Raw genomic sequence first — 14,066 nt, forward strand, 5'->3', positions numbered from 1 at the left:
CAAAATTGTTATTTTCATAGTGAGAACTCCTCTATTCTTTGTTTTGTGTAGATAAAATAATAATGAAGTCTTTGGTAAGGTAGAGAATGATGCTTCTCTTTTCTTAATCATAACCTGGGATTGTATATAGTAACTCTCATTTGCATTTGGTCATTCCTTTATCTCTGCCCATTCATTGTTTGGCTCCCTGAGGAATGTGGGCTCAGAGCAGTCCTTCTCGTCCTATATCCAACTGTTTCCTTCTGGAGAACCTACTCAGGGCCAATCCCTGGGTCCAGTCTCTGAAGACCACCACCCTTTATACTTTTATGACTATGCGTTTTCCTCCAGACTTGGTTTCAGTTGTCTTGTATTATGAGTTTAAGAAAAGAAATTGCCTATCAATTTCATAAAATATTAAAGATATAATTTTCATTTTTCATACTGAAAAAGAGCATAGAATCAGCAAATGAAGCTTTGTCTTCAGTTATTGTAATAAAATGGCCATCACCACAGTAAAACTTTACACAGCTTTTAGTGTCTTTTGTTAATAATCTACAGCACAGAGGAAAACTATAAATAGGCAGTATTCGTCTCTTTAATATATAATAAATTCTGATTATTAGATAACTGGGCCAACAGAAACAGGAAAGAGTGATTATTCTCAATCATGGGAAGCATTTTACTTATTATTTTTAATATATTGGAGCAGAAACCTGTACCATCTTTATGTGTTTAAGGAATGTTTTCAATCCATGTACAGAACGGTGAAAGTAATAGAATGTTCAAAGTCTTGGTATTCTATAAGCTATGCCTAAAAGGAGTCATTACAAGCGTGACAAAGGTATTGAGACCCAAAAGTTTAGAATTTGACTAATTTTAACCAGAACAGTAGTACACATTGAAAACAACACATTTCTTTTTTAAAATTAAAATTTTTAATTTTAAAGTAGTTTTAGGTTTAAAGAAAAGTTGCAAAGATAGTACAGAGCATTTCTGTCCACCCCACAGCCAGTTTCCCTATATGTAATGTTTTATATTGTTAGGTACATGCATCACAACATGGCAACATTATTAACTGAAGGTCATACTTTATTCAGATTTCCATGCTTTTTTTTTCCTAGTGTCCTCTTCCTGTCCCAGGAACCACCCAGATCCACCCTAAGTTAATTGTCCTGCCTCATCTGGTCCCTCTGAATTGTAACTGCCTTTCCTTGGTTTGATGCTCTTGGGTGTTTTGAGGAGTCCTGGTTGGTATTGTGTGGGTTGTTCCTCAGGTGGTATTTATCTGATGCTTTTCTCGTGGTTAGACGGGTTATACGTTTTCAAGGAATACCATAAAGTAGTTGTATCTTTTAAGGACTTTTATCAAATTATTTTGAGCACTTAGTTTGGCATTCGTTAAGTTGAATGACTTCCCAACTATTGAAATTAAAAGTAGTATCAATGACGATGTTAATAATAGCAAAGAGATAGAACTTAATATACACTAGGCTCTATTTAAGCACTTTGCATGGGATGTTCATGCACTGGATCTTTAAGGAGATGGAAACGATTATTATCCACGATTAGGTACACAGGTACATCCAACAACTCACAGGAAGTCACACAGGTAATTCATGTTGCTGAGATTCCATCTAAAACAGGATCTATTCCAAGAGTCTATGTTTCTACTCACTTTGCTATCCTGCTTCCATACTATGGTCTAGAAGTAGCAGGAAAATAAAGCAATTAATTTATGGAAAACTGTATTGATGAAGATTATTTCTTTTAATGAATCTAGATATGCAGATTGTTTTTCTTGACATGTTGGCTATTTGGTGTTTGATAAGATCATTGTAGGTGATGAAAGTAATCTGAATTATTTCTCCACTTTTTCTTTCCTATTTATTTGCTTGTCAATCCTGTTGATAAAAGGGGCCATGAATCCATAGCAATTGGCCAGACATGGGATTTTCCAGGTTTCAGAATTTCCTAGTTAGCTGAGGGTTACTTGAATATCCTCCTCCCAACAGGCAAACACAAATACATAGAGTTTTTATTAAAAATCAATCTATATGCTTATTTAAAAATAAAAATATGTGTGTATTTTTATTACTTGAAACACAGAAATTCTAGAATAGTAAATTTTTATTCCTGTTTTGTTCACCTGGCTTCGTCTGGTGATCAGGACCTTCATCCTTCATTTTCCATTATTCATTTTAGAAACGACAGTGGAGTTAGTTTTATTTTTGAAGTTTACAGTGAACCTGAACTCAAGAATAAACCAGGAGCATCTGGTCGGTGCAGATTGTAAGCCTGATAGGATCCTTCTGTGAGGATGACCACTTAGGCACTCAGAGATGTGTCACTTGCTAAGGCAGAAAGCTCAGTTCCTGCTGAGTTAAGAATTAGAGAACAGCGCAGCTTGTGTCATTCAGAAGCCTCAACCTCTGTGAGGTTTATCACTGGTGTTTCAGCCTTAAACAATAGCAACAGACACAGCAGAGCATTAAATATTTGAGTGCCTTGAGTATAATATAAATGAAAGTAACACTATAGCAAGATGATTTTTCAGGACTAAATTTCTACTAATTAATTCTGGAAAGTAGAATCGCATTATACATCCCTTTCATGTATTCTGAGGTGCTTTTCATTACTAGCTTGGCTCTTGTATTCTTTTTATATGTCTTTAAAAGAAATCCATAACATTAAAAAGGAAAAATCCTATCCTTTAAAATGACTCATTCTTCCTTCTCATTTCCTACTATGGTCTGACGTTTGTTTGTGGAATCCCATGTGTCTACCTGATCACCAATTTGGAAATTCAGTGGAGATGCCCTGTGATGTTGATGGAGATTTCTCTTGCTCTGGTGCAGGGCACTGGGATCAATGGAAAACCTGCTTCTCGTTACATTGCAGGTTATGGCAGACAGACCTGCTGAGCTGAGACACAGGACATTGTTGGATCTGAGTCTTCAGCTCAAAATCAATCCTCTTACATACCCAAATCAGGTTACTAGATCAGCGGGACCGTCAGGGAATTTGGCCAAGTAAATATGACCCCATGATTATAGCTGACCAGTATCTTGAATAAAATTGTTGTTTTCCCGGTAAGTGCTCTTTGAAGTCCAGTCTCTTAGTTTTCTGGGCATTATCACCAACAAAGTTCTGGATTCCAAGAGCACTAATAAATCATTTGGACAGTGCTATAAACGAGTTTGGAAAATGTATATGTCATGGTCTCCACGAGACAAGCGAGATGAGGTGCTGAGACAGTTCATTTCTGTGGTCACTTACAGCCTGAATTTCCAGAGTCCAGCATTTCACACTGGGGCCACCAAAGGGAAAGAAAAACACAGCAGGCGTCATTCCCGCTCCATCTCAGCTTTTGACTACACCTCTGGAACCATCTCATTCTTGTTTTAGTCAAACAAAGCACATTTGTGTGAAAAGCAAATACGGTATTTCGTGTACACAACAGAATTTCCCCCGAACACCGTAATTAAGCACAATTACACGTCATTTTCACAAGCACAGGCCACTGCACCCGCAATCCGCTACTTTCTGGGCTTATGTGACTGATCATGACGGACAAGGACAGAGTCATGGGAGGCTCCGCGTCTATCCAGGTGCTGCGTTGTGCTGTGTGGTGCTATGTCATATGGTTTCCAGGAATGCCGGGAGCATGTGCCACGTCCCTACCGCGTGGAAGTGTTCTCACACTCTCTCCAAAAAACAGGACCTGTAGACTTCCATTTATGTGCTGCCATCTTGTTTTCCAAAGATGATGAAAATATATCAATTATTTTAGGGATTTCTGAGTGAAAGCCTCAGGGAAAAAAATGAGAATTAATCTAAGAGCAGGCACAATGTGGTCACTTGCACAAGAAACTGTTGCTTTTACTCACCCTCTCTTCAGCGAAAATGGAAGCATGTACTGATCTTTGGGCCATTTTAATCTGTTCGTTAACACTTCCAGCATGTAGTAGTTATGGTAGCCCTGGAACCCACCTTATCTATTCTAGTTTGTGTTTAAAGTTTTTAAGCCCTAAATTCAGAATACAGATGGTAGTCAAATAGCACATGAGAAAAAAGGCAGGCATACAAGCTAGACAACATTGCTTTTTAACGAATAAGCATATAAGAAGCTGTGTAAATATCTTACACAGGCGATAAGAGGTTTGGTCTGCTATTTTGGGAGATTAGGTGTCTGAAATCTAAATGTTTTCCACTATTTTTTAGAAATATTTCCTGAACAGCTACAGCAAAGTGGTTTCTGCAGAATACTAATTGCAATCCAGTGGCAACCCGTATGGAATTTAAAGGTCCCTCTTATTTATGGAACATCATCATAGTACATTTTGTGATAACTTGAAGAATCTAAGTGAACTCTTTATAGTAACAAAGACTGCAGCAACCTAGTATATTTCATATGTGAAACAGAAATTTTATTACCCCATCCAGAATAAATTTGGTAATGCAAGCACAACTGTGGGAGCAGTACATGGTGTGATTGAAACTCTTGGTAAATCATTCTCACTAAAATTCAGGGATATCAGCTTATATAATCCAATAGTCATGTACTGAGATTTAGAGAAATTGCTGTTCGTATACATGACTATGGGTAAACCTAATTTTAGAATTTAGTTTTATTCATTGAGTGCTTTTATACAAAGAACTTTCATCAGTGGTTTTGGAAGGGAAGAGAAAGAACCTGATAAAGCTGTCATTCGTGGAGTTCTCATCTACTTGTGGAGGCAGGTCACAGAGAACAAAGAACACACAGCAGTGTAGACTGAGCGAGTTCTGTACTAGCCATCTTGTGTCCATGCACAGCCCTGCCTTGCCTGACCTGCCATCAGCATGAGAAATGGTGTTAGCAGGGGATGTGGCCACAGCAGGATCTGAAGGACCAGGCAACTCCCTGGACGTGTTTCCATGTAGCTCCTGGGACACCCACGGTTGACTACGCAAGAGGAAACAAGCAAGCGTGCTAACTATGCTTCTGAAGGCACGGTTATGTGTCATTCCTTTCTGCCTTCTTGTCAGCCCTTTTTGAAATTCAAGTATACACCACATACATTCTTATGTGGAAATTGGATGTTTAAAAATCCATCATAGGTCCACACTCATTTATTTCTACCTTCAGAGTTCTTTTTCTCTATTTCTCTTGTAGTATTCGGTCCTCTGTTATTTATTTTGTTAAAGGGCCAGTTTTCTAAAGTATTTCTAAAGAGCAGTTTTTTTTTTTTTTTTTGAGATGGAGTCTCGCTCTGTGGCACAGGCTGGAGTGCAGTTGCGCAATCTCGGCTCACTGCAAGCTCCAGCCTCTGGGGTTCACGCCGTTATTCTCCTGCCTCAGCCTCCTGAGTAGCTGAGACTAGAGGCGCCCCCCAACACGCCCGGCTAATTTTTTTGTATTTTTGGTAGAGACAGGGTTTCACCATGTTAGCCAGGATGGTCTCGATCTCCTGACCTCATGATCCGTCCGTCTCAGCCTCCCAAAGTGCTAGGATTACAGGCGTGAGCTGCCGCGCCTGGCCAAGAACACTTATTTTTAAAAATAATTGACAAGGGTGAAAAGTCCCTGTAGCTAGTGGCTACTCATTGTAAGTGCCAAAAATTAAATATCATATGCAACTCAAAATCTTTTTTGGCAATTTAAGAAATCTCACTTATTCTCATGAAAACTTGGGGATATGTTTCTAAGCAACATAGATGCATTTTACCAATAAAGAAGTTTTGTTTTCCATTTGTTACTTGTATACTTTTCCATTGTTCCAGATCTCAGTCTGGAATAAAGAATAAAAAGGGACTGAGCTTCAACAGATTCTCCAGAATATATAAAATCGTCATATAAAACCAACATGTAATACACACACATACCTATAAATATGACGTATAAGGCCAGGCACAATGGCTCACGCCTGTAATCGCAGCATGTTGGGAGGCAGAGGAGGGCAGATCACTTGAGGCCAGGAGTTGGAGACCAGCCTGGCCAACATGGTGAAACTCCATCACTGCTAAAAAAATACAAAAAGTAGCCAGGTGTGGTGGTGCATGCCTATAATCCCCGCTACACAGGAGGCTGAGCCAAGAGAATCTCTTGAACCGGGGAGGCAGAGGTTACAATGAGCTGAGATTGTGCCACCGCACTCCAGTGTGGACGACAGAGTGAGGCTCCATCTCAAATAAATAAATGCAACATATAAATAAGTTCAAGGGATCTATCGTACAACATGGTGACTATGGTTAATAATAATGTATTATATTCTTGAAAATTGCTAAGAGTATAGGTGTTCTCAAGAAAAAAATCAAAAGTATGTAAGGTAATTAGTATATTAATTAGCTTTGCTTAGTACACATATTTCAAAATAACATGCTGTAGATGAACAATACATACAATTTATATTTGTCTATTAAAATACAATTAAGTATGTAAATGTGAGTGAGAATAAAAATCATTAAGTTGCAAGTTTAATAAGAACAATAATTTAGAAAATCATCTGTTGTGTGTTGACTCTGAATAGGTGTTGCAGATTTAACAGTCACCAAGAGAGACCCTCCCAGGGCTTACAGTAAAGCACAAAAAATAAATATAATGCAGAGTGGCAAGTCTTGCCGCACAAAAGAGAGTGGTGCTAGAGACACGTAGGATACAGGCCGTCCCCAAGCAAGTGCAGACTGAATTAGAATATCGACAGTGCATGGTTAGATAAGACAGCAGAGGAAAGGACGGACTAAATATTTACAGCAGCTGTGAAGGCTGAAGAGGGGAGACACCCTCAGGTACTAAAAGACATTGTAGCAAGTCTGGATTGTGAAATACCAGGAGAGAACTAACGAGATATGTCCTGGGAGAAGACAGTGATGTTCACGTCACACAGGGTTGCTGAGTCCTGAATAGGATCTGGACTAAGAATAAAGTTGGTCACCAGAAAAATTTCAAGCAAGGTAGGGTCATCCTTAGGACTGGAGTTTGGGAAAATAGTTTGGCTGCAGCACAGAAAATGGGATGCAGCATGGGGAGCAATGAGGGGACCCCAACAGCGTCAATGATGGCAAATGATGATAGACAGAGAAGGTGGAACCTGAACTGAGGCACGACATGGCGTGTTTGGGAATATCGCTACAGCAATAGAGAAAATTTCTGTGTGATGTATTTTGGAGAAGAGTGAGATGTGTGACAGTGTTTGTAACTGGACTATGTAAGCTCTTCAGAATGATCCTTAAACAATATTTTCCTTAGGCCCCTTCATTATCTAATCTTATATCTAGTTCAATAATTTGGAAGAGATATTTTGTACAGCTTTTTTTTTTTGCTTTAGGTGCATCAATCTTTGAATTGATACCAAATCATAGTGTATGCCTCTTTTTTTTGTTTTTCTTTTTTTTTTAACGGAGTCTCACTCTGTCACCCAGGCTGGAGTGCAGTGTTGTGATCTTGGCTCGCTGCAACCTCCACATCCTGGGTTCAAGCAATTCTCCTGCTTCAGCTTCCCCAGTAGCTGGGATTCCAGGCGTGCACCACCATTCCTGACTAATTTTTGTATTTTTAGTAGAGATAGGGTTTCATCATGTTGGCCAGGCTGGTCTCCATCTCATGATCTCAGGTGATCCTCCCACCTCAGCCTTCCAAAGTGCTGGGATTACAGGCATGAGCTACCGCACCTGGCTGTAGTGTTTGTTTCTAAGAAAATATGTCAAAATCATCTCTGACATACAGAGAAAGGGGTTTGACACACATACTGTGTCAGTGTCAACAGTTTCTTGCTCATCTTCTACTCTACCTGAAGGTGATATGACCCTCAAATAAAATTCCAAAATCTGTGTGAATTTTGTCACCATAATTTGAAGTCAGTAGTGACACTCAGTGTGTAAGAAGTCAAGAATGCAAAATATTCCAAGGTAGTTCCCCCAAATGAAACATCGCTGGCATAATCATGAAACATGCTTACATTTCTTCTATAACTAAAGAACAAAAGCTAGGAGAAACACACGAACCTACTGAGTTTGGACCGTGCTACTTTGACAGTTAGTAGTCAGCCCCTAATGCCTGATAAGGGACATGTCCAACACAGATTCTGTCCACAGCCAGCAGTGGCCATGCATCAGGATAAACAAACACCAGCCTCTTTGGTGGGATTAGGTAACCAAAGGACTCTCTTGACCTTCAGCATGGAAAGCAGAAAGACCCTCTCCCTCATTTTATTTCTGAAACCCCTCGCACAGTAGAGCTCCCTGCGTTAATTAATATTACAAATAGTATCCAAAAATGTCATAATTTATTTTACTCTAAGGAGAAGTTTTAAACTTTAGCATCACAGTGGCAGAATGAAACATTTAAGGCTTGCTAATAATCATAGCAATAATTATATTTCCAATGCAATATGCTAGGTAATTTCCATGAATTTTATTCTTTAATTCTCATGGCCATCCTTTGAGGTAGGAAGTAGGAAGCTCATAATGTGAAAACTGAGACTTGATGAGACTAAATTGATCACAGGGGCCCAGCAAACACTGGAGGATTCAAAACCCAACCTGGTGACTGGACTCCTGACTGTGGAGATTTGTGCTACGCCAGGACGCTGGGCACCCAACCCAGCTTCCCAGTGGAGAGCCCACATCAAACAAGAGCTCTTTTCTATTATAAACCATGTGGGGTTTTGAATTAACTTTGTCAATTTCAGTGACAAATGCTCATTCAAGGCATCCCAAGCATTAAGTTTAAGTAAATCCATTCCCAGCTCTGTTCAACTCAAGTTTAACAACTTAAACTCCAAGAACTATCTTTAAGCAAAGGTGTTCTCTGTAGATGTATTTGGCTTGTGTTGCATTAGTAACATTTCGCTTTCATAGAGCTGACCCTGTAAGGATCATCTTTGTTTGGTAGCCTGAGGTGTGACATTAGCAGCGTACCTTGAACCTCAACCAAATACTTGCATTTTGTGTGTGTGCTATTCTGCTTCACAGAAAGTGGTGATGTCCTATGTATTCAGCATCTTCATGCTAGTGTGATAATGTGTCAAACTTCACTTCTTTGATATTCCCAGTCACCTAGAAGTAAAGTTTCTCCTCTTGAATGCAATATAACATCTCTGGATCCACCTCTGAGTGTTTCTGTATCCCTCACAGCAGAACTTCAAACCATCTAGAAATTCAGTTCTAAGTCACTTCTACAAACCATTCCCAAAACTGACAGCTCGATTAGAAAGTGGTTAGGTTATGAAAAAGATACTTGCACACACGTTTATAGCAGCACAATTTGCAATTGCAAAAATGTGGAAGCAACCCAAATGCCCATCAATCAATGACTGGATAAAGAAACTGTGGGGTGTGTGTGTGTGTGTGTGTGTGTGTGTGTGTGTGTGTGTATGTGTGTGTATGATGGAATACTACTCAACCATAATAAGGAATGAATTAATGGCGTTCACAGCAACCTGAATGAGATTGGAGAGTATTATTCTAAGTGAAGTAACTCAGGAATGCAAAACCAAACATCATATGTTCTCACTCATAAGTGGGAGCTAAGCTATGAGGATGCAAAGGCACAAGAATGATAAAATAGACCTTGGGGACTCGGGGAAAGTGTGTGAAGGGGATGAGGAATAGAAGACTACAAATTGAGTTCAGCATATACTGCTTGGGTTCCCCCAAAATCTATGGAAATAAAAAAAGCAAGAAAGGAAGTAGTTACGTTACTAAAAAAAAAAAAAAAAAAAAAAAAAACCCACAAATTGGAATTTGCTCTTGGCCCGTGCAGGATAAAAAAGTGCAAGCCCATGAAGAATTCTAAAAGTAAAACCAATGCACTTTTGGGACAGGTGTCCAGAGAAACCACCCTGAATTTGCTGGGAGTCACTTTTCACCTGCCTCTGCTCTTCCAAAGTTGCAGAGGGATCTTTCAAGCCTATAGTCAGACACCAGGTCTCCTCCAAAGCCCTGCAATGCCTTCGTCCTGCATCACTCTGCACAAACAGGAAGTCCAACACGCAGGGCCTCCCTTCCTCTCCAAACCACCTCTGCCCATTTGTCCCTCACTGCCCTGCCAGGCACACTGGGATCACATCTCTTTCTCAAAGGGCTGATTGCCATCTTCCTTCAGGGCATTTTCTTCACTGCCTCCTCCTCCATCCATCTCTCTATACCCCTCTATCTTGTCTTAAATTACCCATCATCAAATCACATTCATTTTTGGGAGTCTGAGGTGGGAGGATGACTTGAGCCCAGGAGTTGGAGGTTGCAGTGAGCTATGATCACATCACTGCACTCCAGCCTGGACAACAGAGTGAGATGCTGTCTCAAAAACATAATAATTTTTTAAAAATTTCCTCCATGAAACGTAACCCCTGTATTAGTCTGTTTCTACACTGCTGATAAAGACATACCCAAGACTGGGCAATTTATAAAAGAAAAAGTTTTAATGGACTTACAGTTCCACATGGCTGGAGAGGCCTCACAATCATGGTGGAAGGCAAGGAGGAGCAAGTCACGTCTTACATGATGGCAGCAGGCGAAGAGAGAGCTTGTGCGGGGCAACTCCCCGTCAGAAAACCATCAGACCTCCTGAGACTTGTTCACTATCGTGACAACAGCACAGGAACAACCTGTCCCCATGATCAATTACCTCCCACCACACCCCTCCCACAACACGTGGGATTCAAAATGAGAATTAGGTGGGGACACAGCCGAACCATATCCAGCCCCATGTGTGCAAGGATTTTGTCTCATTTATTCACTAAGCCCTTACCTAGCAGAGGACCTGACACACAGTGGCTCTCAAAAAAAATCTTTTAAATGAATGAATAAATATTTTAATGAAAACATTCTGTGTAGTTAACATTTGAGACAGATCAACATTTGAAATATAGGTTTGGTGTATATGGATGCATATTTTATTATAGTGATGTTTTAATGAAAGATTGACTCTGAGTATTTTGTTTTCCTCTGTAGACCAAACGGTTATTCATTCTGTTTCATAAGTGTTAACATTCAATTTAGGGAAAGAATATTCAAATAGATTCTATTTATTTAAATACTCCGTAAGGAATGAAGAGTATTATTTGTATTGTTTATAGCAAAAAGCACATAGTTGAAAATAAAACTAGTATTTGCATTTTAGTAGTAGCAATTGCAGAGAAAAGACCAGAGGTATCCAGAAGATGCACCGATTAATTGCAGCATTTGTATTGTCAGCGTATCTGTGTAGCCACCTGTATCCCTTAAAAGGCAGCAAATTAAATACCTTTCCCTTCGGTTGAAATGACATTCTTTTTTTGGTATTTGAAACTAAATTTAAGATCAATTGAATATCCTTTAGAAACAGTTTACAAAAATGATGTTTAGTTCAGCAAAAAGAAGCCACATGCTTACTTTCTAAATTGTAGAGATAAAAATATTCCTTGTGTGTTTTTTTTTAAGGGTTCATTTGTTTTTCCATTTTCAGAAATTGAAAAGGGAGGGTGTGGGGATCCTGGAATCCCCGCCTACGGGAAGCGGACAGGCAGCAGTTTCCTCCATGGAGATACACTCACCTTTGAATGCCCGGCGGCCTTTGAGCTGGTGGGGGAGAGAGTTATCACCTGTCAGCAGAACAATCAGTGGTCTGGCAACAAGCCCAGCTGTGTATGTGAGTATTATGCCTTGACCTGGACTCCCTCCTGTCCTGCAAGCATCTTGCAAGGGGAGAAAAGGAGAAAGACACAGACCGCTTTCAGAATAGCTTGGGGTGCCCCATTTACTGGAAATGTGCAAGGATGTTCTCAAACACCAACTTGCCTACTTTCTTCATTTAATAAAAGCTAATTTATAGTTTCATTACATCTACTCGATAAAATGTACTTGAATGTTTCCTACCAGAAAGGGTCATCACACATACCGTTGTTTCCATCAAAAGCCGATCATGATCTGCTGTATCAGACATCAATACAGCAACAGAGTCCTTTGTGACTTAATAGTGCTGTATAACACTTAAACACAAGTTGTTCACCAGTGTGAGCATGGGTGGTGGTACTGGTTTGGAATTCAGTTGACGAGCTGCCCACTTCCTCTTAAGAATACTATTTTAACAAGCAGAAAAGACTTCACAGTCAACTTTAAAGGAGGGTTTTTTTAATTTGTAAATAAATATAGCAATGGCTGAAAAGTATGTACAAAATTATGTGGAATAAGAAGCAAAATATACTCTAGAGAGAAATCCAACAGTTTCTCCCTCCAAAAATTATTTATATAATATATGTGATTTTAAGTGCACATTCTTAAAAGTAAATTTTTCAAAATATTTTTATATTACCAAATAGAACATGATCTAATGTTTCCAAGTTATTTATTTATTCATCTTTACCCTGTAACTAATAAAAATTTTAAATAACTGGAGAAATGCACTTACAGGAAAGTATAAAATATAAATGTAAAAGTTATCACGAAAGAGCAGACCAAATTGTTCCTATGATATAGGAATATACTTTTCCATATTAATATTTGCTCTTCTGAAGGCAGAAAGTTATAACTAGAAATTATAATATTTGGCACACGTTTTCAGTCGACTTGAAAGGATCATTTTTGAGCCACACTTGTGCTTGATTATGTATAGGTTCTGGTTGTGCTCTATAAGATAATGAAGTATTCGACTTACAAATTAGGAAAGGGGAAAACATGATGGTCCAGAATTACTTATATTAAAATAGTTGGATCATCATAGCTATCTGCAGGCCTGAATTGCCTTTGCAGGTTCTTAGCCGTCTGTTTCACACGGCAATTCTTTGGATATGTGCAAAACTCTTTGAAAATATATTTGCGTCTTCACAGTTTCATGTTTCTTCAACTTTACGGCATCATCTGGGATTATTCTGTCACCAAATTATCCAGAGGAATATGGGAACAACATGAACTGTGTCTGGTTGATTATCTCGGAGCCAGGAAGTCGAATTCACCTAATCTTTAATGATTTCGATGTGGAGCCTCAATTTGACTTTCTTGCGGTCAAGGATGATGGCATTTCTGACATAACTGTCCTGGGTACTTTTTCTGGCAATGAAGTGCCTTCCCAGCTGGCCAGCAGTGGGCATATAGTTCGCTTGGAATTTCAGTCTGACCATTCCACTACTGGCAGAGGGTTCAACATCACTTACACCAGTAAGTACGCCCACACAGTCAACACATCCAAGTTCTCATTTTACTTACATGTTCCCATTTTGCTTATACGTATGTGAAGTTGCATTACCAGGCTGATACTTCAGAGGTTGTATAATCATTATGAAAATGACAGTAGTAAAATTATAATGTTATCCTGATAACTTAAAAACAAATGCATCACTGTATTTAGATTGGTGGCTTCATCACTCCTAAACTAAGGAGCTGGATCTCCTCTCTCTTTCATCTCTTTACATCTCTTTCTCTCTGGTTTTCCATTTACCCATCCATCCATTCATCCGTCCATCATTCCATCCATCCATGCACCCACCCAACCATTATTCTGTCTATTCTCCCATTCATCCATCCATCTATCCATCTGTATCCTTTCATTCATCCATCATTTCATCCATCCATGCCTCTCTCCATCCATCCTTTCTTGCATCCATCTTTCCATCCATCCTTCCATCTATCCATCCATTCATCCTTCCATCCATTCATCATTCCATCCATGCATCATTCCGTCAGTCCATTGTTTATCCATCTTTCCATCCATCCGTTCATCATTCATCCATCTGTCCATCCATTCATCCAGTATTCCATCTATCATTCCATTTATCCTTCCACCCATCTGTCAATCCATATCCTTCCATTCACCCTTCCCTTCCTTCTATCCTTTTGTCCATTTATCTATTATTTCACCCATCTATCCATCCATCCATCCATATCCTTCCATTTATCCATCCTTCCATCTGTCCATCCATCCATCCATGCATCCATTCATCCATCCATCCTTCCATTCATCTTTCCATCCATCCTTCCATTCATCTTTCCATCCATCCCTCCATTCATCCATCCAGCCAGCCAGCCATTCTTCCTTTCTTCCTTCTATTCTTCTTCCCATCTATACAAGCATCCACTCAACCACTCAGCCACTTATGCATCTTTCTTGCAACAAAGTAGTGTAGTAAAAA

The 14,066-nt window shown here is 39.4% G+C and overlaps 1 protein-coding gene across 1 annotated transcript in view; it reads left to right on the plus strand.

Annotated features, from left to right (window-relative positions):
* Positions 1 to 14,066, plus strand: part of CSMD1 (CUB and Sushi multiple domains 1) — a 2,040,038-nt gene that overhangs the window by 1,566,829 nt on the left and 459,143 nt on the right. The window contains exons 13-14 of the mRNA XM_032158987.2: positions 11,408 to 11,590; positions 12,769 to 13,095. Coding sequence (XP_032014878.1) covers positions 11,408 to 11,590; positions 12,769 to 13,095 — 510 coding nt within the window. The remainder of the gene's footprint in view (positions 1 to 11,407; positions 11,591 to 12,768; positions 13,096 to 14,066) is intronic.

Source organism: Hylobates moloch, unplaced genomic scaffold (assembly GCF_009828535.3).
Source record: "Hylobates moloch isolate HMO894 unplaced genomic scaffold, HMol_V3 SCAFFOLD_8, whole genome shotgun sequence".
Lineage (NCBI taxonomy): Eukaryota > Metazoa > Chordata > Mammalia > Primates > Hylobatidae > Hylobates > Hylobates moloch.